Here is a 24,589-nt window from a genome sequence, read left to right as displayed (position 1 = left end):
ATTTGCTCGCTTCTGGCACCACCCCCCAGCGGATGAGGGTGGAACTGCAATTTTTGTCACTTGCGCATTGGCCTCAATTTTTCACCCGCATTGTGGGGGCTTGGTTGGGCATCGAGAATCGAGCATGATTGTAACCGGTTCCAAATGTTTATTTTTACCGGAATCGGTCAATGTTTTTTATTTCGATTCCTAGAATGCCGACGGACGAGGAATCCGCGGCCGATCTCCATGAAAAATAAAATTAACAAGTGGGAGGCACATATGCAAACTGTTGTAATACCTACACCGTTCACCTGATTTGGATGCAAATACCCTCAAATAAAAGCTGACAGTCTGCAGTTAAAGCACATCTTGTTAATTTCATTTGATGTCCGTTGTGGTGGTGTATAGAGCCAAAAATGTTAGCATTGTGTCGATGTCCCAATATTTATGGACCTGACTGTACACGCATCTTCCTTTTTTAAATACATAATATATTGACATGGGCGAAATGACATCAGTAGACAAACATTTTGGTATCTATACATTTTCTGTATTCTGGAAGAATGTCTTCTGGACAGATGAGTCACATCTGGATCTTTATGGCAAAACCATCTGCTCTAGGTTGACAGACAAAAAACTCAAGAACACAAAAAAACACTGATGCTAATGTGAAACATGGAGGTGGCTGAGCTCTGCTTGAGAGCTTGTTTGATGCATCTGGAACAGGGTGTCCTAAATCTGTTTGGGTCCAATGAAATAGAGACTTTCAAGGTATTCCTGATTGGGATGTGCTGCTAAGTGTCAGACAGATTGATTCATCCAACTGGATAACGACCCAAACAGCCCAGCTAAAAAGACCCCAAAACAGCCAAAAAACAAAACAATGGACTAATCTGAAGTTATCCTAATCTAAATCCCACTGAACATCTGCGAAAGAGCCAAAACATCTGGACAGGGAACCCTCCAGACATGAGACAGCTGGAGCAGTTTGATCACTAAGACTGGGTCTGACAACAGGTGCAAATATAATTTCAGGGGTAGTTTTGTTCATTATTTTTATTCTGATCCACCACAGTTAAAATGTAAAATCTGATTTTCATTGGTTGATTCTCTCTACAACTTTACCAATATTACTTATTGGATTTTTTTTCAGAGACCATTGTGGCTTTTTACAATTGTATCCACATCTGTGTAAAACGCACACACTCACACCCTTTTCCCTCTCACAAATGTAGTCATTACCTTTCAGAAGTCCTCACACACTGCTCCTTTTCAGTTTGTTAATATGCAGCAAATAGAGTCCTCCTGGATTGGCTGGGCACACTTCCTGCAATTATAAGAGAGGAAATGGGGTGAGGGGTCACAGCTTGCTAAGTTTAGCCCCACGGAGAGGCTCTGACTCACTATCTACCAAGATGATGATTGTGTGTTTTATGGATAAGTCAATGAGGAGTGAGCTCCTCCTAAAACTCACTCCTGTAACTATATTTTTATTCATCCAAGCCCCCTTCTGAAAATGTGTTTTGGTTTCTGACAGTTTCAATCAATGGAATTCAAAGTTTTCTGTATAATGGTGGGTCCGATTTACAGTAAATGAGTTTATGAAAACTCCACCTCACAGGGGCATTCAACAGACATGACCTCCTTTGAGCCGTCACCAAAACTGACCTAAGAACACACACATGTTGCATTCAGAACCAAGGCGCCCAACACACTGAAACATTTGAGGCAGGAGTCTGCGGTAGACCACAAAGAGCTTCCTTGCCAGGCACCCTTCACTTGACGTGCCATCCTAATAGTGTGCGCTGAAGGCTGGGCGTTAACCCCAGCCAGTGGCAGCATCAGGACAAGAAGTGGGTGGCGGAGTATTTGCTCGCCCCATGTTTAATATTGGCCAATAAATCCCCACTAGGTGCGTCTAGAAGCTGCTCTGTTCTTCAGGGTTTTAGTCCACACATCAGACCTGAGTGAGGTGCAGCAGGTGATGTGGGCTCTGGTTTATTTAAATGATAAATATGAAAAATTGTTCCAAAATGAAAGTTGAACCCACATCTTATTTATCTGTGAATTCAATGCCGTTCAGCGAGTCTCAAATAAAAATTTGGGCATCTTACTGTAAAACAATATACCATTAATGTAAAAAAGAAACTCTAAATGAACTATGTTCACATCCAGAAGCGAACTTGGGTCTCCTGCACGAAAGTCCGACATCTAACTAGGTGAGCTAAAGCACCAGTGATGTCTTTGGTATCTGTAATATTTATATCCTTGATTACAGCTAAAACAACATTCAAAGAACGGTTCGGAGCGAAATTGGCTATTTTGTTGCTAATTTGCAGGAAGTATCTAGAAGAAAGTAGCTAAGGGTCCTCAGAAATGTAGCTAGGTTCATCACTAGGAGTTAGGAACAGCGACAAAGTCGCTGAGTTGGCACTACCTCACTCTCTGCTGCCAAAGCTACAGATAGTAAATGCTACTGGTGATGCCTGAGCATGAACGAGCATGAAGCAGCCTGCTCGACCCGAGCAGCTCTCTTTTTCTGTGATTTTACAGAAAAACAGGCAATCACAGTAGAAATGCCAGGGCTCATTCTACAGGACCAGGGGATTGCAGGAGAATGTATGAAGAAATTTATTTCTATACATGTTTTGGCTGTCAAACTTCCATAATGCCCCTTTAACATAAAACAAGATTTTTGTTTAAATCATGGATTCAACAAGGTCCAGCTACTGCACACTTAAAGGCAGAGCAAAGTCCCAGCACGAAATCAAAAGCCTGACAAGTGATAACGGTAATGAGAAAATCTGATCAATCCAAGAGAATTAAGTTTACATTTAGCAGCTGGGCTCATATCACGTGATCTTCGTCTCCTCTGCTAGAGCTGGCTCAGTTTGCCATCCAGCCAAATTGATAACTTCATTTTTTATATCAGTAAGATTAGGTCGTGGAAAAATAAAGTCTGAACTGTTGCAGAGGATAATTCAGCATGATGAAATCTGAGGAGCAGCAAAAAACGCTCCAAGACCGCATATGCATAGTTTGAGATGTATTTGGATAAAACAAGGCTACTTACAACTATAGCATGAAGCTTAGAAGCAAAATAACGCATCAATGACTCTCGTTAATGTCAGTGTAACAGAAATCATCCCAGACTTCATTAATAACACCGTCTGCAGTCCCGCTGACCGTCTGCAGCTGAATCCTAATTAAACCGGAGCTTTTCCTGACCGAAAACCTTCACGCTGACCGGCGCTCGAGTCTCGTTCCTTACCGCTTCACAAACTGCTCCCGGTTTCTTTACAACTCCTCGTTTTTCCGCAGCGTGTTCTCCTGTTTTGCAGCAGTTTTCCTAACTGTGGACTACCTCTGTTTACAGACTCGTAGCGTCCCTCTCGCGCGCGCGCACAACTCCTAGCTCTATACTCTAGCTGTGCACGTGTGCAAACTCGGCGCGTGAGGTTATTTTTTTGTTTGTTTGACATCAACACACCTCAAGCTCTGATTTGTATGACTTCAGATACTAAATAACAAATGACAGCTCCTAAACGTATAAGCAGCTAAAGTGGAGGCGATATATTAGTAAATCCATTTTAGTCCAGCACCATGTTTGTTGAGAATGCAACCTTAGATTGTCCAATTATGACATATAGTTCATCAGTTTGAAAAAACAAAACAAACAGAATGGCAAACTTTGGTAACAGCATAAAATATTAGGGGCACCGAAAAGGAAAAATGTCAAGATTAAGGTCAAAGCATAAAGAAAAACGTCCACAAGCGATTTCCATGATAAAGTAGGCCTACGGTAGGGGGGACTAAACGATGCAATATTTAACAAACAGGAGAGTATGCCCAATGAGCATCCCACAGTTCGTACCCATATAAATATATTCCATCAATCTTTATTTGTTTTGAGGGTTATGGATGTCTTTTTAAGCCTATTGTTAGCGACATCCTTAAGTTCTTCATAGTATGAGTATCCAAAGTACATTTACCTGAAAACATTTAAAAAGTTTATCAGTATTATTCTGGTGTGTGTGTGTGTGTGTGTGTGTGTGTGTGTGTGTGTGTGAAGAGTTGATTTATAATTTTATAGTTTCTTTTTCTGAATTAAGCTGAGCTCCATTAGATATGCATCAGAAACCGCCTTTGAGGCCTTTTCATATCCATTAACTGGATATGAGGAAAGTATTAGGAAGTTTTGTTCAACAAGCATTACCTTGTAGAGAGGGCATGTGTCTTTTTTTAAGTTATAATAGTTCTATCCATTATATAAAACATGCTCATGAAGTTTATTGGACTAAATCCCTCTTGCATAAAGCAATTTAAACGGTTTTAGTCAAAAGTTTCAGTACCTTCCAGAATGAACTGTCATTTTAAGAAAAAAAAGCTGTACCCAGCCACGCCCACTCCTCTTCCACTCAGGCTGCTATTAGCTGAGAAGCTCTGATAGCTGGGAGAGGCTTAAAGTAGAGCTGGTGCTCCTACAGTAGCTCTCTTACATGGGAGAGGTGGTTCCATTTGAATTTTCCCATTTGTGATGTCACAAAAAGGGAATTATGAAACAGATTGTTTTAGGCATGAAAATCCTAAAATCTACCACTTTTTGGAGTGTTTATAGAGGGTGTAGAGACCCACGTGGCAGTAAAAAATGATGCAAAACATGTCTTACATAACATACCCCCTTTAAAAGTCAGTCAGAATGAGGAACATCCACATGATTTATGAGTCAATAACGAGGTAATGCTCTACCCTGATCAATACGACACCCCAGCAGCATCCAGGAGACCTGTTGGACACTTAGTGCAGACTGACTGGACTTTTCTCTGCACAAACATGTGACACAAACCTAGGTTGTGTACCATAAGTGCTAATACTTTTTAACACCCCCTCAGGCTGACATGCCTATTGAAACTGAAATACTAAAAAAAATAAATGTTTTTAATCAAACTATTAAATATTCTAATGCTGTGGATCCATACACAGACATTTCGTAGCAGTGCATGGAAGGACTGCAATCCAGTGTGGTAGCTTAAATGCAAATATACCATCATTGTCCACACACAGCTTTTGAATAGCTGTCCATTTTTTTTTTACTTTTTAGTATTTAAACTTGTTTAAAACAAACATTCACTTTATTAAAACTGCTTTATATTTATTGAGCAAATTCCACCATAATTACAAAAGCACAAAAGCCCTGATGAGAAGATCATGGCATAGTCAGTGTAAGTACAAGTGTTTAATGTTCTCAGTGGGAAAATTGTTTCATATTTGAAAAAAAAAAAACAAGACACCAATACCAAGAGCTAGCTTAAAATGCTTTTACAAGCTGATATGAAAAACAAACTAAACTGTGTGTCAATACTTGATGTGTTTTGTCATTTTTGAACATTTTCAAATACATTTCTATTACACGTTAACTACTGTGGTCGTCTAACAAATACAACTTTAGAACAATTGAAATACAATACTATTCATGACATTTTGTTACTAGATTGTGTTCCTTGCATACAAATAAATATGATTTCCTCATTGTTAAATATTCCTGAAGTCTAAATCTTCCACTGGTTTCATTAATGAGAGCATTTACAACCCCCACCACCCCGGTGGTTCAGTAGGTCACTGCAGTGAGCTTCCCAGTTCTGATGAAGGAACGGGACAAACCTCTAAAAGCCCCTAATGTCTACTGAAATCTACTTGCAGAAGCACTAGCCGTGCACCCAAATGTACTCAAACTGAGATAACGAGCAAAATAATGACTTAGAAAAAAAGAACAGCAAACAGACGAGAGGTTTGAACAAAATAAAAGCTTAAATTGGCTAAATTGATCAGTTGTTATTCTATCAGTATGCATCAACTGATAAACCAGATAATTGTAGCTCTGAAAATATATTACATCCAATAAATTCCTGCACACTGGCGTTGTGGTCCTATTGTATTATTGTCATTAGAGGTTGACGGTGTGGGCATGTTTCTTGCACAAAGGCTTGTCCTTTTTAGAGAAGAAAGCCTGTCCCTCCAGACTGGTGGAGCAGACCTGAAGAGAGAGCCAAACAAATTAGAGTTGTTAAACAGTCCAAGAAGTATTTACCCACTTGTTGCTGAGTGCAATGGTCTCCAGGACCTACCGCACACACGAAACAGGTGTCATGCCAGGTGAATCCCAGAGCTTCCAGGAACTTGTCTCCTGCCTCGATGGGGAAGTCGCAGCCGTGGCAATTGGTCCCGAATAGGTTATAGTAGTCTATTTAATTAGAACATGAACAAAATATTAATCTGTTTGCATAAAACACAAAGCTTAGCCTGGCTCTGGGTTACCTCTTTCACAGTATGGCTGCCCGTCCTCCATGTGGAACATACTCCCTCTGATTGGCTGGTGGCAGGCAGCGCAGACAAAACAGGACACATGCCAGGTCTGTTTCAGGGCGTTCATGATTTCCTGCAGGGAAAATGGGTGAAAATTAAATGCTATGCAGCATTACTCAGTTTAAAACTTAAAAATGCTGTAGACATAAAAGTGGTTGTAAAGTTAAGGTATGCGTTGTTTAAAACAGCTAAATGGGACTCCACAGTAACGCCAGCCATTGTTTTTATACAGTGGAGCAAAAAAAGTATTTGGCAGCCACAGACTGTGGAAGGTTTCCTCCTTGGACAATATGAGATGTCTGTAATTTACATCATAGGTACACTTCAAACGTGAGAGACAGACTGTAAAAAGAAATACAGGAAATTAAACTATGATTTTTTTTATGATTTGTTTCATGGTGCAAAGAATAAATATTTAGTAAATACAAAAAAGCAAGTATTCTGGCACTCACAGATGTGTTCTTTAAGTCGTTCTATCCTCCACCTGTTAACTGTATTAATGGCACCTGTTCAGACTTGATATTTGTTTAAAAGACACCTGCTGACGCCTTCAAAAAGACAGATTCCAGCCTCCACCCTAAGGAGGTTGGCTAAGGACACTAAGGACAAGATTGTAGACCTGCACATGACAGAGATGCACCAATCTACCATAGGCAAGCAGCTTGGTGAGAAGGTATTAGCTGTTGGAGCAATTATTAGAAAATGTAATAAATGCAAGATTACTCGACCTGGAGCTCCATGCAAGATCTCACCTTGTGTGGTGCAAATGATCTGGAGTACGGTGCCATGTCTCGTGAAAATCCAAAAGGGGTCAAATGAAGGCAACTGGACTTCTTTGGTTTCTTGATGCTTTGCTTCTCATCTGAGGAGCTTTGTGAATTCATACTAGAATATGGGCGGGTCAACTTATAAACTGTAGCTGTCTATTGTTGCTCATAAGCAGGTCCAGTAGCCTTTACAGGTGCTGGCCAGTAAATTAGAATATCATCAAAAGGTTGAAAATATGTCAGTAATTCCATTCAAAACGTGAAACTTGTACATTATATTCATGCAATGCACACAGACCAATGTATTTCCAATGTTCATTACATTTAAATTTGATATTCATAAGTGACAACTAATGAAAACTCCAAATTTGGTATCTCAAAAAATTAGAATATTCTGAAAAGGCTGAATATAGAAGACACCTGCTGCCACTCTAATCAGCTGATTTACTCAAAACACCTGCAAAGGCCTTTAAAAGGTCCCTCAGTCTTGTTTTGAAGGCACCACAATCATGGGGAAGACTTCTGACTTAACAGCTGTCCAAAAGACAATCATTGACACCTTGCACAAGGAGGGCAAGACACAAAAGGTGATTGCTAAAGAAGCTGGCTGTTCGCAGAGCTCTGTGTCCAAGCACATTAACAGACAGGCGAAGGGACGGAAAAAATGTGGTAGAAAAAAGTGTACAAGCTCTAGGGATAACCGCACCCTGCAGAGAATTGTGACGACAAACCCATTCAAAAATGTGGGGGAGATCCACAAAGAGTGGACTGCAGCTGGAGTCAGCGCTTCAAGAACCACCACGAGGAGACTCATGAAAGACATGGGATTCAGGTGTCGCATTCCGTGTGTCAAGCCACTCTTGAACAAGAAACAGCGCAAGAAGCGTCTCGCCTGGGCCAAGGACAAAAAGGACTGGACTGATGCTGAGTGGTCCAAAGTTATGTTTTCTGATGAAAGCAAGTTCTGCATTTCCTTTGGAAATCAAGGACCCAGAGTCTGGAGGAAGAGCGGAGAAGCACAGAATCCACGTTGCATGAGGTCCAGTGTAAAGTTTCCACCGTCAGTGATGGTGTGGGGTGCCATGTCATCTGCCGGTGTTGGCCCACTCTGTTTCCTGAGGTCCAGGGTCAATGCAGCCGTCTACCAGGAAGTTTTAGAGCACTTCATGCTTCCTGCTGCTGACCAACTTTATGGGGATGCAGACTTCACCTTTCAACAGGACTTGGCACCTGCACACAGTGCCAAAACCACCAGCACCTGGTTCAAGGACCATGGTATCCCTGTCCTTGATTGGCCAGCAAACTCGCCTGACCTTAACCCCATAGAAAATCTATGGGGTATTGTGAAGCGGAGGATGCAATACGCTAGACCCAACAATGCAGAGGAGCTGAAGACGACTATCAGAGCAACCTGGGCTCTCATAACACCTGAGCAGTGCCACAGACTGATCGAGTCCATGCCACGCCGCATTACTGCAGTTATTGAGGCAAAAGGAGCCCCGACTAAGTATTGAGTGCTATACATGCACATTCTTTTCATGTTCATTCTTTTCAGTTGGCCAACATTAGAGAAACAAACATTTTTTCATTGGCCTTTAGAATATTCTAATTTTCTGAGATACCAGATTTGATGTTTTCATTGGTTGTCACCTATAAATATCAAAATTAAACGTAATAAACATCGGAAATACATTGGTCTGTGTGCATTGCATGAATATAATGTACAAGTTTCACGTTTTGAATGGAATTACTGAAATATTTTCAACCTTTTGATGATATTCTAATTTACTGGCCAGCACCTGTATTTGACCCTTTTTGGATTACCATGACCTGGATGACCGAGAATCTTCACCAGCACATGTCTCATGAAATTTTGGCCAAAAACCCTTCTTTCTTCAGTGAGAACATTGAAGATGAAATGTGGCTGGACCTTCCAGAAATAACAATGAACCAAACACATCACCCAGGCAACAAAGGGATGGCTCCATAAAAACCATTTGAAGGTTCTGAAACGGCCTGGCCAGTCTGCAGACCTCAATCCATTAGAATTTGTAGAGAGTTGAAAGTGTTGCCCAGCGAGCGCCCCAAAACATCATTGCTCTGGAGAAGACCTGCATGGAAGAATGGGCCAAAATACCATCCGGTCTGTCAAACCTGATGAAGACCTACAGGAATCGTTGGAACTCTGTCACTGCAACAAGGTTAAATTACATTACAGTATTAAGGTGAACTTTTCAAATACTAATCTTGTCACCATTTCACAAGTAAATTATTTATCATACAATGTAATTTCCTGGATTATTTTTTACATTCTGTCTCACAGTTGAAGAACGATGAAAATTACAGACCTCATATCTTTGTAAGCAGGGCAACTTGCACAACTGGTAGCGGCCAAATATTTTATGCCTCACTGTATATACAGAATTATATTGTTTAAATATGGCAGAGCTTAAAGTTATCAGGTTTTTTGCCCACCCCGAGAATCTTCTGGTGGCAGCTGGCGCAGGTCGGAGCAAAGAACTGCTCATAGCAGCACACACAGTACACCTGGTTCTTCTCTTCTACAAATCCACGTTCTGCCAGGGAGGAGTGGCAGTGATCACAGTTGAATTCCTCGGGGTGCCACGACATGCCCATGGCCACGAGGAACGGGCCTCTGGCGGAAAAAAACATGAAGAGCACAAGTTCCCAACACAACATTTGAATTCTACAATACATAAAACGTTTTGCCGTTGTTCCAAAGTGCTTATTATTTATGCACTGGTGTACCTGATGACTTTGTTGCACTTGCAGCACATTGGGGTGCGGGTCCCAGCAGGGATGTGCTCAGCACGCTGCACCAGAGAGTTCAGGTCCTCTGGATGAGGCTGTGGAGTGGGACGATCCCGTCCTTTAGGAGCGGCATTTACAACCTTCCCAAACGAAGGCCCTGCTGCCACCTTAGGAACACCTGAAGCTGTTAGATAAAGAGCAAATGGATCAAAAGAATTGGCATAACAACATTTATAAAAGTCTGCTTGAATCAATGTGTTTGAAAAAGATTTGTGTTTCTTGATGCAAAGACACATCTATGATGGATATATCTGATCCTGCAGACTATATAATATGGTGTGATGTATGCAAGTATGAAGGAGTGCAAGAATCTGCTAAATCTGACTCAAAGTATCTTTTAACACCAAACTCTTCTGAAATGCATCGGCCAGATCGTATCTTTAAATGGTGCTTAAGGTTAAATATTATTGCATTAATAGAAAATTAACAAACAAACAGGTCGAGGCCTGCACATTCCACCTTAATAGGCATCCTCTGTGAGACCCACGCTTGTTTATTGGAGTCAAAAGTGAGTTCATCTGATAAATACCAGCCAACAGTGAAGCGCTCTGTCCTCTGCGGCATTTCCCCAGGGAACTGCGTCGGCCACAAACAGCATCTGTTCATGTGGGGCCGTGCTCGTGCCTTAGTAGTACCGCTAATAACGACTGATGCCTTCCAGCAGATATTTACGCTGACCTGCTTGAGGTCTCGTGGCAGGGACCCGCTGAGTTTCACGAGCAGCTTTCACACAAAATAAAATCCTTAATTCGCACTTTTAAGAATCTCTTTGACTAATAGGAACCTTGGGAAAACCAATAACTTTAGCTCATTAAGCAAATACCTCCAGTTTTTATACAGCCTATAATCTTAAACAGCTTAGTGTCAGGCCTTAAACTGCTGTGTGTTAAATACAGGGAACGAGCTGCCCTCTGTTGGACAGGAGCAACAACACATTCACAAACAGCCATGATGATGGGTGAAGATGTTTCTGCACCTGGCTGCGGTCCGGGTTGGAATGAGGATTTGCTCTGGGCGGCAGGACTCTTGTACGTTGAAGCAGGAACAACATTTCCATTCTTGGGTGCTGCTGCAGACTTGGAAAACGTTTTTGCTGCGAGCGATGTGTGCACGGCAGGAGTGGTTCTGTCAACATCCTCCCTGGGAAACACATTCACTTAATAGAAACCATGACACACTGACACACACCCGTATAAAAATGTTAAAAGTCAACGTGGAATGTGGCATCTCTTGTGATTTTCTCTGAAGCTAAACATGCAAAAGTCAAAGTTACGTTTGATTACCAAAAAGCAGAAACTGAAGTTGGTTTTAATGTCACGACCTTTCAGAGACACCCATGCCAATCAGGGCTGAGCAGAAACTAAGCTTGACCTTCAATTATTTCAAAAGAAAACATAAATTATCCCAAGAATTTAAAAGTACGGACCATATGATTATTTTTATTTTATTTTCATCTAGTCTCATATGTGTTTCTCCTTAAGCAACAGTAATTTAAAGCAAGGGTCCCCGAACCTTTCAACTGCACACGATCAATAGCTATCTCAGAGTCATGTGACCCTACATATCTCTGATTTGGCAATACTAACATGCTCAAAAAGCTAAATCATGCAGGGTGTAAAGAAAACCGCTTAAGCTCACGTTCACTTATGCTTTTCCCATCATGTGGTTCAGTTGTTGAAACAATTACTCAAGAAACATGACTTCAACAGTTGTTTTTAAATTTAATGTTGATTCCTGGAAATCAACTCAAGTCCCAACGTGTAGTTTTGGTGACCCACAGTGGGGTCCCGACCCCAACTTTGGGAGCCAATGATAACATGATGAAATACACTAAATTTATCTAATGGCTGATATTAATAGGTGCATGTATGATGACTGTTTTTCAGGCTCATTTCTTTTCAGGCAAAAGAAAATAAGGAGGGCATAAAAGATGAAGAAAACAAAGCAGAGGAGAGTTTATTGAGGTAAAATGATGAAAATCAAACAAAACAACTTTGGTAAGTTTAGAAAACCAAGCAAAAAGATAAAGCACAGAAAAGCAGAGATTAAAGAGGAATTTTTTATTTCATGATTTTTCTACTTCAAATAATACCAATGTTGATTGTACGCATACATCTAATTAACACAAAGGCCATATATAATATTTTTTAATGAACGAGACCATCTGGGTTTGAACATTTAACCATATAGCTTCACAAAAAGCTAATCATGACCCAAGTTAGACCAACAAAAACAAGCCGTGTACTACTGAATGTTCAGCACTCGTGCTGAAACGTCATGATGCCAGTCCCTCAGCTTGTTGTACTTGTGTCCTATAACCTCTGGGTCCAACTTGGTCGCTCTGATTTGCACGAAGAGGCAGAAAAAAAGGAACAGGAAAGAAGATGAAAGAAAAAACGTTAACAGGGAGAAACGAGGACGAGACGTGAACAGAGAAAAAAAAAAGAATAGAAACGTTAAGAAAGGTGGAAGTTCCACATCTGAGCTGAGATGGTTTTAGAGTTGTTGCTAAATGCATTACAACAGTAACGGAGAGCTGCCACCCACGCAAAATAAAACTAGAGCGATATCACGTTATAATGGGATAATGTTACTGTTCTAGTCATTTAATTTTCTTCCATCTCAGGAACATTGCTAAGCTGAGTCCCATTCTGTCCCGCTCTGAACTTGAGAGTTATCCACACCTTCATCTCCTCACGCTTATACTGTAACTCTCTTTTCACGAGTCTGAGCAGAACCTCCCTGAACCGTCTACAGGAGGTTCAGAATGCCTGTGCTCGGCTTCTGACCAAGTCCTCCAAACACACCCACATCACCCTGCTTCTCCTCCAGCTTCACTGGCTGCCAGTCACCTTCAGGGTTCATTTCAAGATCCTGGTTCTGGTCTATAGGGCCTTACATGGACAAGCAACATCTTACATTGGTGATCTTCTTAGTCCCTACACCCCCAGCAGGTCCCTGAGGTCCAGTGATCAACGCCTACTGGTTGTGCAGCACCAGACTAAAGACCAAAGGTGACAGATCATTTGCTGCTGTGGCCCCCAGACTCTGGAACTCTCTCCCCCTGAGCCTGAGACCAGTGGACTCAGTGGTCTCCTTCAAAAAGCAGCTGAAGACTCACTTGTTCAAGCTGGCTTTTGTATGACCTTCTTCACCACTCTCTCTTTATTCTGCTCTCCCCACCTATTCCACCTTCCTCAGGATCCACTGATTTCCCTCTTTCCTATTCACTCTCTCTCTTTCTTAACATTTTTTTAAATCACAATTGCCTATTTTTGCTCATTTTAAATATATTTTTAACCATTTTCTAAATTCTTTTTTATATTTTTACATTTTTTGTTTTTGTGAAGCGCCTCGTGATTTTTCTCTTGAGGAGCTATAGAAATGATATTTCTTCTTGTTGTAAAAACAGGTAAATTGTGTAATTAGAACAACACAATTGCAATTGCAATTATGCAATATCGCTCTAATTTTATTTTGCGTGTGGCAGCGCTACGTTTCTACCTGCTGCAGAAAGAGGAAAAATATAAAAGTATATAAAAAGTTAAAATAGTCACTTACTTCTTTTCACTGTTCTCCGGTGTTTGTTCTGTGACAAAAAGATAAAATAAATGAGCAGAGTAGCCACATGCTATCAGCATTTTAAAGTGTTCACGATCTATTTCAGAGTAATATTAACTAAAGAATAACAGGTTATCAAATACTCAAAATGTGCAAACCTAAGTGCTAAATGTTTTTGGCCAAATATTCTAGGATTTTTGCCTAGTTTTTCTAATTAAAATTACTGGATTTTTACTTTTTTCTTATGTGATTATAGTTGTAGGGCACATGTCAGAGTCAAGGCCCGCGGGCCGCATCTGTGGCCCGCGAGATAAATATCAAAAATATATTAAAACTGGCCCGCTGGCCGATTTTACCGCAAAGACTACAACTCCCATGATGCTTTGCGGCGCCAGTGCGGAGCAGACGCGCCCCCTCCTTTGTGTTTTTTCAGCGCCGAGGCAGTCAGAGGTAGTTGGGTGTCTGCAGCTCCGCTGTCTCGGACAAACTACACTCCTCTCACTCAGCGCCGAGTTCACTCAGCTGTTTTCTGACGTAGAAGCCCAGAAACGGAGATTCTAGCCGCTCAGTAATGTGTTCACGACTGAAAGAGAAAGTTTTCAAACTAACATCCTGACAGAGCTGATATAACTCCAGCGAGCAGCGACACGCTCAAACCAGCACGCCTCTGTGGCTGCTGTCGTGTTTCCTCCCCGACACACAACAACATGGTCAAGCTGCTCAGACATGTTCAGCAGCACAAACCTATGTGAGCACCTGTTGTCATCTAATGTTGTCATTATTATGATGAAGATGAACAAAACAACAGGAGTCTCCTCCTCAGCTCAGATCAACCCCATGATGCAGGCATCTGGCTTGAACAGGTGAGCATCACAGTAAACCAGTGGAGCAAACTGAGCTTTAAATATGTTGGTTTTATGCTCTTTTTCTGCTCCAAAACATGAAAGTTAACAGGTGAGATGTTGCATTTTCATTTAAGATAAAATGATATTTTTATTTTGTTGTTGTTCCGTGAGAAAAGATTTAACCTACAGTAAACAGGAAGTGGAAAGGCTGCAGATAGATGAATAGAACAGAAAATCCCTTTATTGTTCCTCAGTGGGGAAAGCTAGATGTCACAGCAGCGATGACACTTATTACAGGAGAAAAAAAGGAGAATAAAAATAAGAAAAATGAATAAACAAGAAAACATAAATCCTGAATAGATTTTAAAAATGCTGGATATACCACAAGTAATGAATACCACTGATGCCTTTCATTTAAAACTGACTTGCTCGTGTGTAATTTGGTTATTCCACATTCAGTGTTAATGCAGACATATGTTTGTTTCCAAATTTAAAGGTTCAAAATTGCATACATGTTGATAAAGAAAACGTGCAAATTTGCCGTCACTTTTTCAAAAAATATTAAGTTTGGCCCTCGACTCCGTCCCAGAGTTTCATTTCGGCCCCGTGTGAGTTTGAGTTTGACACCCCTGTTGTAGGGTCAATGCCAAACAGGTTCATGAAGTTCTTTGCACTAAATCCTCTCACATGAAGCAATTTCAGGAGTTTTATTTTTAACATTATTGGTACTTTCCAAAATGAGCCAGTTTTTAGTTCTGTCACTTTAAGAAAACAAGCTGGAGCTGACCACGCCCACTCCTCCATTGCTCAGACTGCTGTAAGCTGAGATGCTTAGATATCCCGGAGGGGCTAGAAGTAGAGCTGCTGCTCCTCCAAAAACAGCTCACTCTTACACCCGAGAGGTGGTTCTATTCTAAATTCTCCATTTGTGACATCACAAACTGACTTTTTGAAATGCCTCGTTTTAGGTATATAATTCCCAAAAACAGACAGTGACGGAAAACCGTTGAATGGAATTATTTCTTCACATCTGGAGTGTCAATAGAGGCAGTAGAGACCCACATGGCAGTACAAAAGGATGCAAAAGTTGAGTTTTGCATTATATGTCACCTTTAAAGGTATGGAACACTGGTTTATTAAATACATTTTCAGTAGTCTCTGTTGCACCATTTACAGGAATTACAACTACAAGGGGGAGAGAGATATAGAAGGGATCTTGGATTTTAATCAATGGGTGGGAAATTGACTGTTGTGTGGTTATTTTTAATCTTGTACATCACTTTGAGTTGCTTTGATTTGACAAGTGAGTCAGATCAGAGAAGAGCTTTAGACTCCAGGATTTGGAGGCTTACTTCCTGATATCTGGACACCTTGGGTGTTTCTCAGTGTCAAGGCGCATTGCCTTGCGAGGCGATGTCTTGCGAGGCCAGGCGCCTTCCTTGAGGACACTGTCCTTCCTTGGTCAAAGAAAACGGTTAAATGGAACAGACTTGCATCACGTGACCGCGGCTTCCACGGCGGTCACGTAATACCACGTGACACGAGATGTGTTATATTTTATACGTATTAGTTTCAATATATAATATAAGGAGCCTTTTTACTTTTTAAATTGTGTATAGGTTTATTAAAAAATATAGGCGAGTTACTACCCGCTAGCCACCGAAGCTGCAACTACTAAGCAACTAACCAACAATAGAAAACTTCTTTGGATCTAAAAAAAAACATTTTAAATTAGCCGACTTACTTTTAAACTTGAAAATTGTCCCCGAAGTAGCTGCCGGCTTCTGATCCGCCGTCTTTTTGAAAATACCGCGGTGTATTGTGGGTAATTTTTGACCAAGGCTAGGCTACAAAATACCTCCCATGTATCCTTGCTCAGCTAGCTAAATGGCTAACAAACAGAACACATGCCTCGGTAGAACATGAACATTGGAACCGATTGGAACATGTCTTGGCGGCTCCTGATGACATATCTCCTAGGCAACCAGGGCGGGGCCAAGACATCAATGCAAGGGTCCTTGATATTGAGAAACACCCCTTGCCTCTGATTGGCTAACAGCTACGCGGCTCTACCACTGGCTCAGTTTGCTTTGCTACATTCAATTCAAGTCAAGTTTATTTATACAGTGCCAAATCACAACAAGAGTCGTCTCAAGGCCCTTCACATAGTAAAGATTCCAATACAGGTCAGTTCATTAAGCCAATCAGTAAAAAGTTTCGTATATAAGGAACCCAGCAGACTGGTGTCAGTGACTTTACAGCAATCCTCATACTAAGCAAGCATTTAGCGACAGTGGAGAGGAAAACTCCCTTTTAACAGGAAGAAACCTCCAGAGGATCCTGGCTCAGTATAAGCAGCCATCCACCACAACTCACTGGGGATTGATGTTTTATCTCCACAAATAACACAAGCCTGGAGGAGTTCTGCCGTGTGGTGGAGTTGCTAATGCTAATGGTTAGCTTCAACTAGAGGAGAAGTACCTAAAGTTGTCCGAGATTGAAAGAATTATAGCTCCAACTGACCATCAACAAGACCTAATTTTAGGTACAGACTCATTATACATTTAGATTTTGGGGGCTTTTATTTTGGAAAGGTAAATTATAAAGTCCTCACAAAGGAGTGTAAATTCATTCTTAATCAAAAACGACTTTAAAACTATTTGTTTCAATAAACGTTTCACAACATAAAAATGTGTAGCTTACCAGAAATGTAGAAACTGTCCTGAACTCCTTTAAGCGTCGTGATTTAGTATTGGTCTGTTGGTCATTCCATTCTTACTCCAATTATAAGCTGACTTTAAAACCAAATCTAAATGCATGAGATGTCAAAGTTTTCTTCTAAATCAGATGGGAGTTTAGGTTTTACCCTTTTCAGTTCCTGTCATCTGGGCGAGGATGCGGAATGAGCGGGACTGGGAGGTGCCGGTTCGAGGGTGCCAGTCCTCCGTGTCCTCGATCAGACGCTTCTTGCTGGCATCGCTCAGAGGAGACACGTTACTCTGAGGCTCCAATGGAGGTTTCCTGTCGAGAAAATCCACACCCAGCATTAGTGATCGGAGCAGAGCACTAGTGTGTCTAGCAGGGATCAATGCAGTTATCACTGGAAAAATAGATATTCAGGTTAGAAGTATGAGAAACAACATTCTGGTTTATTACGCCAATAAAGTCAAACTCTCACTGACACAAACAGTGGGAAAAAAACATGGAATAGTCTCTCCTGGAGGACTTTTGACTTTATTATCTTTTAGAAATGACACATATTTTCATTCATTTCATTGCTAAAATGTTCTGAGTGTACTATATATTTAGAAATTATGGTAAAACAAAATTTTTCCAGGCAGAATAAATGAAAAAATAAGGAGTAAAAGAAAGATAATCATTTCCTTTTCTAAAAGAAATTCAAACAACTTTGGTTTTGAAAAAATATGCGCAAATTAAAAGTGCACCTTGTGAAATCTGCTGGTGCTTTTTATAAATTTTAAAACCAATCTGATAAAGTATTTTGCTTTAAATAGTGAAATTGATTCATAAACGTATTAGAGTCAAAATGAAAGAAACACCTGTTATTTTTATTCAGTTTCTGATTTAATCATTTATCTAATTTCCATAACATTTTTCACAGCTAAATTCCTTTTTTAAATTATTTTGATGGTTTACTTTACATAATTATTCTGTCATTTGTTTGTTTTCGTCCCCCATTTTATATAGATTTAAATATCTTTTTAAAATCAGAGTGAAGATTCCATTTTCTTTCAAATTGGGAGATGTGCTCGTCACAGCAACCACCACACACCGTGAATAGAGTGCATATTAAGTGTTCAATATTCATTCCAAATAAAAAGGTGCAGCTTGGAGACACAGGTAGCCGTTTGACTTGATGTTTACCTCCTGGGTTTAGCTGGAGGAGGAGTTCTGCAGGTGAGCAACGAGAAAGTTGTGAAGAACAAAAGCACAAACAATCCCAAACTCACACAATTTCAGATAAAGCTATAAAAATGCGAAAAATAACTTCGATTTGTACTTTCCTAAAATGTGTGTGGCTCACAACTAAAGAGAAATAAATCCAATAATTGTGTTTCTGTCATATATAAGCAAATGAAATACATTTTGCTTTATAATGCAGGCTATTTTTGATCACTTGTGCAACCATGATGTTTTAAAATGTTAGTTAAAAAACAAAAAAAATTATCTATAAAAAATCTTAAAACAAAAAGAAATATTCAAAAAAGAATAATAAATAATTAGAACAAGAATGGTTTTTCTATAGCTCATTTTAAAATCACAAAGTGCTTCACAGGCACAGTGAAAGTTTCAAAAAGACAAAATTCAAAAAAATTCTATCTAAAAAAGATAAAATACTAATTAAGAGAAAACTAAAAATGCAAGTTACAAAAAATATGAACTGGTTAGGGTCATGTAATGATGTCATTATGTAACTGTAAGCCAAGTTTTTAAAACAGTAGATTGAAGAAAATATGATATCAACTCAATATAAATTTTAATGGATAAAAAAAACATCAGCTGAAACTAAATACTGCACCACAAGAGGGCAGTAATGTTCCTTCTAAATTAGGTTGTGATTTTCAAAGGATGCAGTAATATTTATTTTAATAGTCTGTCAGAAGTCAAAGCGCAACATGCTTAATTGCGTGTGTGTGTGTGTGTGTGTGTGTGTGTGTGTGTGTGTGTGTGTGTGTGTGTGTGTGTGTGTGTGTGTGTGTGTGTGTGTGTGTGTCTCAGATCAGAAACATAACGTCTATAAGCAGCAGATAAGTCTTTCAGATACAGAGCGGAAAAGCTAACCGCTCACATACACTCCAGACAGGGTGAATGAACATTCCCAAACTTCAGGTGGTGTTTCAGACACTAGTTACGGGTTTGTCTGAAATCTAAAACATGTAGTTCGTGTTAGCTGATAGCAGGATGTGCTCAAAGAGGTGCAAGCATGCCTTTAATAATCCTAAACCAGAGACGGAGGAGGCTGTAATCATATTGGACATGGTTAAGCAGCTACAGCAGCAGCCATGTTATTATCAACCTGGCACTAACTTGGTATTTGTCTCTTCTTCCTCCTGTGGGCAAAAGGAAATTATTTTAGCTTAGACGAGGTAAAAAAAAAACAAACAAAGCAACTGGAGATAATAGTCCAGAACCCCTTTCTGGGAGAATTGTATAAAGACAAAATACAGAAACCATGAAAACAAAGCATGCGGGTTGACACACAAACACACATGCTGTGCAAAAATAGTTAATTTTTGAAGCTGAAAGGGATTCCAACTTGAAAACAGCCTAAAGGTTGTAATCAAATTGTCTGGTTTTGAATTCTTGTTTGACGTTTTAAAAACCAGAAAATATTCTCAAATGTGATTGAATAGATAAATGTCCACGCAACACGCATGTCCAAAAAAATAAAAATAAAAAAAAAGGCCCAAAGGCCGTTTACGACCTTTGAAGCATTTTTGTGTTGCCTCCTGTCTAGAATTGTATAGATTTGAATCTCCTGCAGGCTATGGATGTAAATTGATATTAGAGATACAAGAAATAACTTCTGGGCCACTCCTTTTACTGGCCAACATTTTTTCCCCACAACACGGCTGCTTTTATCAGTCAGTGCTTAATTACAAATGCCAGCTCAGCAGTGTTTATTGGCACAGACTTGGCAGCCACACAGGTTCAAATATGATTGGTGTGTCTGTTCGCCATTTGTTAGCCGTTTAGCTAACTGAGCAAGGATACACGGGAGGTGGCTTGTAGCCTGGCTTTGGTCAAATTTCCCAGAATGCAGCACGGTATTTTCTAAAGGGTGGCGGACCAGGGGCAGGCAGCTACTTCGGGGAAAAATTTCCCATTTAAATGTATGTCAGCTAATTGTAATTATCGGGCTGATATTTGAATTGTTATTTTTATATCCAAAGCAGTTATCTATGGTTGGTTAGTTGCTAGTAGTTGCAGCTTCAGTAGTAATTTGCTAACATATTTACTTTAACCAATATATACTCTATTTGAAAAGTAAAAGTTTCTACCTCACGTGTCACCACAGCGGTCACATGATGTAAGTCAGTTCCATTTAACGGTTTTCTTCGACGAAGGAAGGACAGTGGCCTCGTAAGCAAGGCGCCTGGCCTCGCAAGACATTGCCTTGCGAGGCCAGGCGCCTTGACACTGAGAAACACCTTGCGACTACTACAGACATATACCCAGGCCCAATCCCAATACTCGCACTGCATCCTGCGGTCTTTGGCAAAGAGCTCTTGGAGTAAGGCTTCAAGTGGGTGGTACACAAGTGTGCACACAACTGCCCAACTGGGGCCCAGCTGAGGAATTAATCCACGCTGTTATGCTTCCCATTACCCAATGTGGCATCTACCTATTCATTTCTATGGTGACTACGCCTCTCTTCAGACGTTTTCAAAAGGAGAAAAACTAGTACGATCCAGCCGGCTGAGAAGGATGTCCGCTTCAATGTAACGGATATCCCTTCCAACATGATTGACACATTAGGCCATTTAGTGAAAATTCTTGTATCTTTAAAGCTCATTTGGGGGCGACGGTGGCACAGGAGTTAAGTGCTCACCTTGCAATCGGAAGGTTGCAGGTTCGAGCCCCGCTCAATCTGTCGCTATCGTTGTGTCCTTGGGCAAGACACTTAACCCACGTTGCCTGCTGATGGTGGTCGGAGGGACCGGTGGCGCCAGTGCTCGGCAGCCTCGCCTCTGTCAGTGCGCCCCAGGGCAGCTGTGGCTACATTGTAGCTCATCCCCACCAGTGTGTGAATGTGTGTGTGAATGGATGAATGACTGATTGTGTTGTAAAGCGCCTTGGGGGGTTCCAGGACTCTAGAAGGCGCTATATCAAATACAGGCCATTTATCATTTTACCATTTAAAGGATACCAATATGAAAAACGAGCAAAAAAAAAAAAAGCATCTAAACTGATTCCAGCAACAGGTGAAGCTGAGCCTACACCTCATAAAAAAAGTTTACCATTTAGTCATAATTACCTAAAAGCAAACCATTATATCTTTATTATTCTTTAAGCTCATTTTCCATTATGTTCCTGAAAACTATATTATCAAAATTTTAGCTCCTCCTGTTAAAAACCCAAAATCCCTTCATTTACACTAAAGGAGCTCTTGAGAAGGCAAAATCTTGCTGATTTTATGGTTTTATCTCTTTATGATAAAGAGTTATACTGATGAGGAGGAAACCTTGAATAAATTATGACATTGAATTTTTCACATAAGTGAAAACCATTCTAAATGTATAAAAAACATTTCAATCTGCCTAAATAACTTCCCTCAGCTACTACGTAATAACAAGCCCATCTATCCCTGGTCTCTTAGCACATGGGCATTTGGTATGATTATAGACACACGCTGCATCATCAGCGGCTCCTCAGAGTTTAAGGTTGTGGCATCATTTGGGATGTTGTCTGAATTCTGCTTCCTCTGCAGCTGCCATGAGCAGAATTTACTCTTGTTTTTTTTATTCATCTGCAGCAGAAAATAAAGATAATAAAAGGTACTTTGCCTTTTTTCAAATGTTTCAAACAAAAAGCACAAAAATCTTTGATATCACTCAGCCTTTATAAACTGCGACCTCTGGGTCTGTTTGCCAATAAAAAAATATTCATGAATAAATAAACGTTTGGTTGGGTGAGTGGTACCTACCCATTAACGTGCTCTGAAAGTCCCTGGCTTTCCAAAAGGCCTCTCCTCTGCCCCATAGCTACTTCACAAGCATTGGTGTTTGAATACAGGTTGATGGGAGTGTTATAGACGGAGGGCTGTGGGACATTAGGATGGGAGGGGGGGTTGGACACTTTGGCTGAAGTAGAGGAGGAGTTAGACGAGGTGGAGGAGGCAGACGGGGTGGTGAAGGCGGAGTGGCTGGGACTGATTTTGGGAGCTGAATTTACAGGAGCAGAGCTCTGGGCAGGAAGGCTCGACCTCAGCAGGAACGGAGGCTGTGGTGGTTGAGAGGGGGCAGCTGGGGTGAAAGCTGATGACTCAGAAGGAATACAGGCAACTTTGGGAGCAGCAGGGGAGGACGAAGCTGTGACCGCGTTGTTATTGCTGCTGCTGCACCCCCCAAATGGCCGAGCAGTCTTGTTGTATGCAGGACTGGGCTGATTTACTGGCTGGGTGTGTGCAGTGCTGGGCGCGGGGTGTGTGATTGGGACAGGCTTTATGATCTCTTGAGGCTGTTCCTGAAGGATGGTGAAAACAAAACATGCACAAACAGCAAACCCACAAAAAATATCCCATGCATGTAAACGATAATTCACATGAGCACAGCACAAGCACATACAAGTGTTCCCACACTGCTGCATGGTTAAAAGTGATGACTCTGATATGAGCTTAAAGGTGCTCTAGAATTAGGCTTTTCAGGCCATTTACACATGCTAATCCAATTTAGGATTTGGCATAATCTCAGACGAATGCTAAACACACAGTAATAAGTAGATGATCCAGAAGCGTTTTAAGTAAATATTTAGCTACTTACCTTATGGACGTCAACCTTTGAGACAGCAGAGGGTCTGTAAGACACAAAAAGAAGCTTAAAACTCACTGAACTAAAACTCAAATATCCTCACATTATCCTTAAGAGTGAGCCCAGCCATCCTGCAAAGGGAATAATGTTCACCTGCTTGTATCTACGATCTCATCTTCTCAATCATGAACATAGGTGAGAACTTAAATGTAGATGGACCGGTAAATTGGGAGCACTTACTTTCAGCTGAGCTCCCTTTTCACCACCACAGAATGGAGCAATGTTATCCTCATTCTATCATGAACATAGTGCCAAGGCACCTGAACTATTCTGCTTTAAGTTGGGGTGCATATTTTGAAATGTTTAAAGTAACTTAAAAATGCTTGAATTTGAATATCTAGCCCTGTTCTATGAAAAGGTAGGCCCCTAAGTCCCACCCCTGGCCTCTACAGCAAATCAAATTCTTTACTGAAGCCTAGAGCTTTGATCAATAGAACTGCATATCTATAGGAGGGAGCAGTCAATCAGCAGACTGTGCCCCAGACCCCAGTATGCACTAAGGAAGGAAACTGGAAGCTTGCAACGGAGCAACCAGAACAAGTACTGAGGTTACAGGTTCCTCTACTGCCTTCTAATCGGACAGTCGAGAAGAATTTACTTTGGGGACGCTTTTAAATGATGGAAGGTCACTAATGATCTATAAAAGCTCAAGAGTTTGGCAGTTTCTTTTGGACACAAAGTAACTTGTCCAACAAACCAACTTTTTTTTTGTATTTTAGAGAATTGTAACCAAAATTTTATTTACATAAAAAAATAATAGTGCAGATAATTGTTTTGTGTTTCGTTAAGGGTTAGGCTAATATGGAGCTAGCTTCAATGCTAACCTAACCTTCATTAAATGAAGGTCAGTCTGTAAAATTCAAGCTATGGAAGAGGAGGGAGGGAAACAAAAAGGGATTTATCTTTTGTGTATTGGAGCTAACTGATAAGCGTAACGTTCAACGTCTCATTACACCGGACTATTGTTTAGCTCTCTCTGTTGACTCCGCCTTCCCTGTCATGAGAGGTATGAGACATGGCTTCCATCTCCTTCCAGAAGGGGAGGGGGAGCAGGAGCTATAGATGTTCAAATTTTTTAAATCTCCTCGTCCTTTCCCTGATGACATCACACTATGGACAACAGCGTTGAGGCAGAAATGCACTTCTAGGCCGTCAGGTGAACCCCGTTTTTGTTTCATCTCGTTCCGACCTCTGCGTGTTTCAGCTCCACGTTTCCATAAAAATCATTATTTTCCCCAAATTAAGACGTTTTAAGGTATTTAATTCATATTGCTTGTTGGGTCGGTCACCGAGTACACCGCCATGTTGGATTTCGGTTTACTATATGCGTGCACCGCATTGGTTCAAAACGGTCACGTGACAGCCGCTTCACTACTTTTTCATTCCGCTCAAAACAAACTAGTCCCGAATTAAAACAACGATCGTAACAAACAGGGCAACATTTCCCAGGAGAACTTTTCCTTTTGAAACCTGTACGAGCGTACTATTTTTATGAAGCAAAGAGCAAGTAGTCTCAAGAGGTTGGAATGAGATTAAATTTCTAAACACATTTTCTCTGTTCACCTTGCGGCATATTCCCACCTGGAGTGAGCATTCCACCTTTTCCAGTTCTGTAAGTTGACTCTGGTCACTTAACACCCAGCAGCAAACCAACTCGATGACCTTTGAAGGTTGTGGTTTGAAGACA

General features: G+C 40.7%; 2 protein-coding genes across 6 annotated transcripts in view; both read right to left on the bottom strand.

Annotated features, from left to right (window-relative positions):
• The window catches only part of bmpr1bb (bone morphogenetic protein receptor, type IBb), a 79,287-nt gene extending 74,316 nt beyond the window's left edge, over window positions 1–4,971 (bottom strand). For both annotated transcript variants that reach the window (XM_015941975.3, XM_054744341.2), the window contains exons 1-2: window positions 3,254–4,971; window positions 1,225–1,309 (exon numbers count right to left, since the gene is read on the bottom strand). The gene's annotated coding sequence lies outside the window, so the exon portion shown is untranslated. The remainder of the gene's footprint in view (window positions 1–1,224; window positions 1,310–3,253) is intronic.
• A 137-nt stretch (window positions 4,972–5,108) lies between these two features.
• Window positions 5,109–24,589, bottom strand: part of pdlim5b (PDZ and LIM domain 5b) — a 62,068-nt gene continuing 42,587 nt past the window's right edge. For 2 of the 4 annotated variants that reach the window (XM_054744333.2, XM_070552317.1), the window contains 10 exons: window positions 22,855–22,888; window positions 22,020–22,558; window positions 17,217–17,371; window positions 13,506–13,533; window positions 10,921–11,084; window positions 9,882–10,068; window positions 9,588–9,768; window positions 6,298–6,418; window positions 6,108–6,223; window positions 5,109–6,016 (listed from right to left, as the gene is read on the bottom strand). In XM_054744333.2, the coding sequence (XP_054600308.2) occupies window positions 5,927–6,016; window positions 6,108–6,223; window positions 6,298–6,418; window positions 9,588–9,768; window positions 9,882–10,068; window positions 10,921–11,084; window positions 13,506–13,533; window positions 17,217–17,371; window positions 22,020–22,558; window positions 22,855–22,888 (1,615 nt within the window). In that variant the 3' untranslated portion in view covers window positions 5,109–5,926. Of the gene's footprint in view, window positions 6,017–6,107; window positions 6,224–6,297; window positions 6,419–9,587; window positions 9,769–9,881; window positions 10,069–10,920; window positions 11,085–13,505; window positions 13,534–17,216; window positions 17,372–18,235; window positions 18,263–19,399; window positions 19,423–22,019; window positions 22,559–22,854; window positions 22,889–24,589 lie in introns of all 4 variants that reach the window. The other 2 variants (XM_054744334.2, XM_054744335.2) reach the window with 2 other exon arrangements.

This window comes from Nothobranchius furzeri, chromosome 6 (genome assembly GCF_043380555.1).
Source record: "Nothobranchius furzeri strain GRZ-AD chromosome 6, NfurGRZ-RIMD1, whole genome shotgun sequence".
Lineage (NCBI taxonomy): Eukaryota > Metazoa > Chordata > Actinopteri > Cyprinodontiformes > Nothobranchiidae > Nothobranchius > Nothobranchius furzeri.
Note: the sequence above shows the minus strand (reverse complement) of the source record. Positions and strands in the feature narration are given on the sequence as shown.